Source organism: Sinocyclocheilus rhinocerous, unplaced genomic scaffold, assembly GCF_001515625.1.
Source record: "Sinocyclocheilus rhinocerous isolate Xijiao unplaced genomic scaffold, SAMN03320098_v1.1 scaffold2030, whole genome shotgun sequence".
NCBI lineage: Eukaryota > Metazoa > Chordata > Actinopteri > Cypriniformes > Cyprinidae > Sinocyclocheilus > Sinocyclocheilus rhinocerous.
In genome coordinates, this window is record NW_015631067.1 from 37,444 (window position 1) to 39,769 (window position 2,326).

A 2,326-nucleotide genomic window follows, 5' to 3' on the forward strand; every position below is an offset into this window, starting at 1 on the left:
AATGTCAATAATTCTTGGAAGATTATAAAGATATAATGAAAATAAATCTCATCAATCGTAATTTTTTAGACATTTTATACCTATTTTCAGGTATTATTTTAGACTCTAACTTAATATGTCCACATTTTTTAAATGAGAAAAACATTTTTTTTTGCATTTCAATACTGACACAAGAATGTACTCTATGAACTCATACACTCGTTTTTTTGTTTGTTTGTTTATCACATTTGTCACATTTGCATTTTAATCTAATTTATAAGTTGTTTCGTAACCTAAACATTACAGTTTGTCAGACAAAATCTCACACTCTTGTGGTTTCCTAACATTTTCAGCACATAATTGGACCATATACATTATATTTTTCAACAATACATTACACTCTGAATTTCTGTCAACTCTTTTATTATTTTTATATCATGTTCTATGTACATTTCTATGCATTAGACACCAGAGTGCGAGCAGGACTTTTATTTTGGCGCGGTGATGTGACGTCATGAGGATGCGCCGCGCTCCTGCATCTGTTTGTGATTCGACTCAAGAAAGGTTTGTGTTTAAAGCATTTAACGTGTAGAAACTGTTCAACTTTAAAGTTTTACGAGCGATACAGAATTAATTGTTTAATATTTACTGTAACATATTAATGTTTTATTTAAAAGATATTAACGTTATTTGTGTGAGTAAAGCGCATCCACACACGAGTAACGTGAACACAAAAGATGAGTCTCGTGAATCAGTTTATCATGTGTTCAGTCGCTGGACAAACTGAGTTTTTTAGACTCCGAGTCAATTGAATCAAATGATTCACACACTGAGTCGCTGACGTCACATGCTGGTCAGAACCGTTTAATTCGACACAAACGTGTTTAATGAAAACTTAAACCAAGAGAAAATATTTTCATTTAGTGCAGTCTATTAAATGTGATCAGCAAACCATTAGATAACTACTATACTGTACACCATAACTACCTAAATGTGAACTTTCATTATAAGGTGTGTTATGTTATGAATGTTTTGAGTGTCTAATCAGGTGATTTAAGTCCATGAACTCTCACTCTGACTGACTCCCTCACCAGTGCGCTGACTACTGAACTAGAGCTGATTGAGACGCACCCACAGATTTAGTTTGGGTTTATTTCTCTTTCTCTTACTCTCATCTTAAACAGAACTGAGTGTCCAAAAAACTCCTGCTGAAGCGACTGAGAGCCACGTGACACTCTTATAAAGATGGCGTTTGTTAAAGAGCAGAGTGAAGACTTCAGGATTGAAGAAGTATTCAGTCTGAAGCAAGATACTGAGGAACAAACAGGTCAGTTTTTATTCTCAAAACTAAACTCAGTCATCTGATCCGTATTCAAATGTCCAGCTGTACAGAAATGAAGGATATTTTTGAAGAATGTCATATGAGCTTCGTAATTAAAGTGGTTTTATTTGACATGGAGCGGGTCCACGCATGTGGACAGACATGTTGAGATCACATGACCAGACAAATACTAACGCTGGCTTCATGTGAACCTGTGAAGATCCTTCCTTCATGTTGGTCATTCGTTATTATGACGCGTCACACATTAAATTAAGAAAAAGTAATAAATAATGCATAAGTTGTCTAAACAAATTTATGTGTAACATTAATCCATGTATCATTCGTAGGGCTGGGTATCGTAAAAAAAAATTCGATATCGATACCGATACCTTGACTTCGATACCGGTTCTTGAACGATACTTTTTTCGATACCAATTTTATGAAATCAATTTCAACAAGATTACATTATCTAAAAAAAAAACTTTGGTTTTATTTTTCAGCTTGTTGATGTTTATACAAACTCAAAGACTCATCTCCTGAGCCACTGCACAAAGGAACAAAATTTAACCAACACAATAAATCAGTGCAAAACAGTTTTAATAAAGCTCAAATAGTCTTCAGTTTACACATCGGTTAGCTACATTTACACTAGTGCGCGTGACAGAATCACCTAGCTCAGACAGAATCGTCATTTCTATTAATTTTCCACTGATTTACTGATGAGCATTAGCAGCTTCCAGCGCTGTCTGCCTGTGTTCTCTCTTCCATGATCGCTGCTCTGACTCACAGGTAATAACATATTTAATTTCAGCAACATTACATGGCCAAAACACACACGGCAATCGGAAGTTATTACAAAAACTTGATGGTGGTTTAAAGTGAGTTTTGAGTAAAAGCGGAATATAAATCTTATGTAGCATGATGCTACAGTGTGCATGAATGGTCACGTAACACACGCTTTCGGTCTTGTAGTATGAACGGACATCTGCATATGATCGGAACTCCATGCAGCTCCCGCGCTACTCT

The 2,326-nt window shown here is 35.4% G+C and overlaps 1 protein-coding gene across 1 annotated transcript in view; it reads left to right on the top strand.

Annotated features, from left to right (window-relative positions):
* Window positions 1-465: 465 nt before the first annotated feature.
* Window positions 466-2,326, top strand: part of LOC107741487 (gastrula zinc finger protein XlCGF57.1-like) — a 14,766-nt gene continuing 12,905 nt past the window's right edge. The window contains exons 1-2 of the mRNA XM_016554224.1: window positions 466-543; window positions 1,164-1,306. Of these exons, the coding sequence (XP_016409710.1) occupies window positions 1,225-1,306 (82 nt within the window). The 5' untranslated portion in view covers window positions 466-543; window positions 1,164-1,224. The remainder of the gene's footprint in view (window positions 544-1,163; window positions 1,307-2,326) is intronic.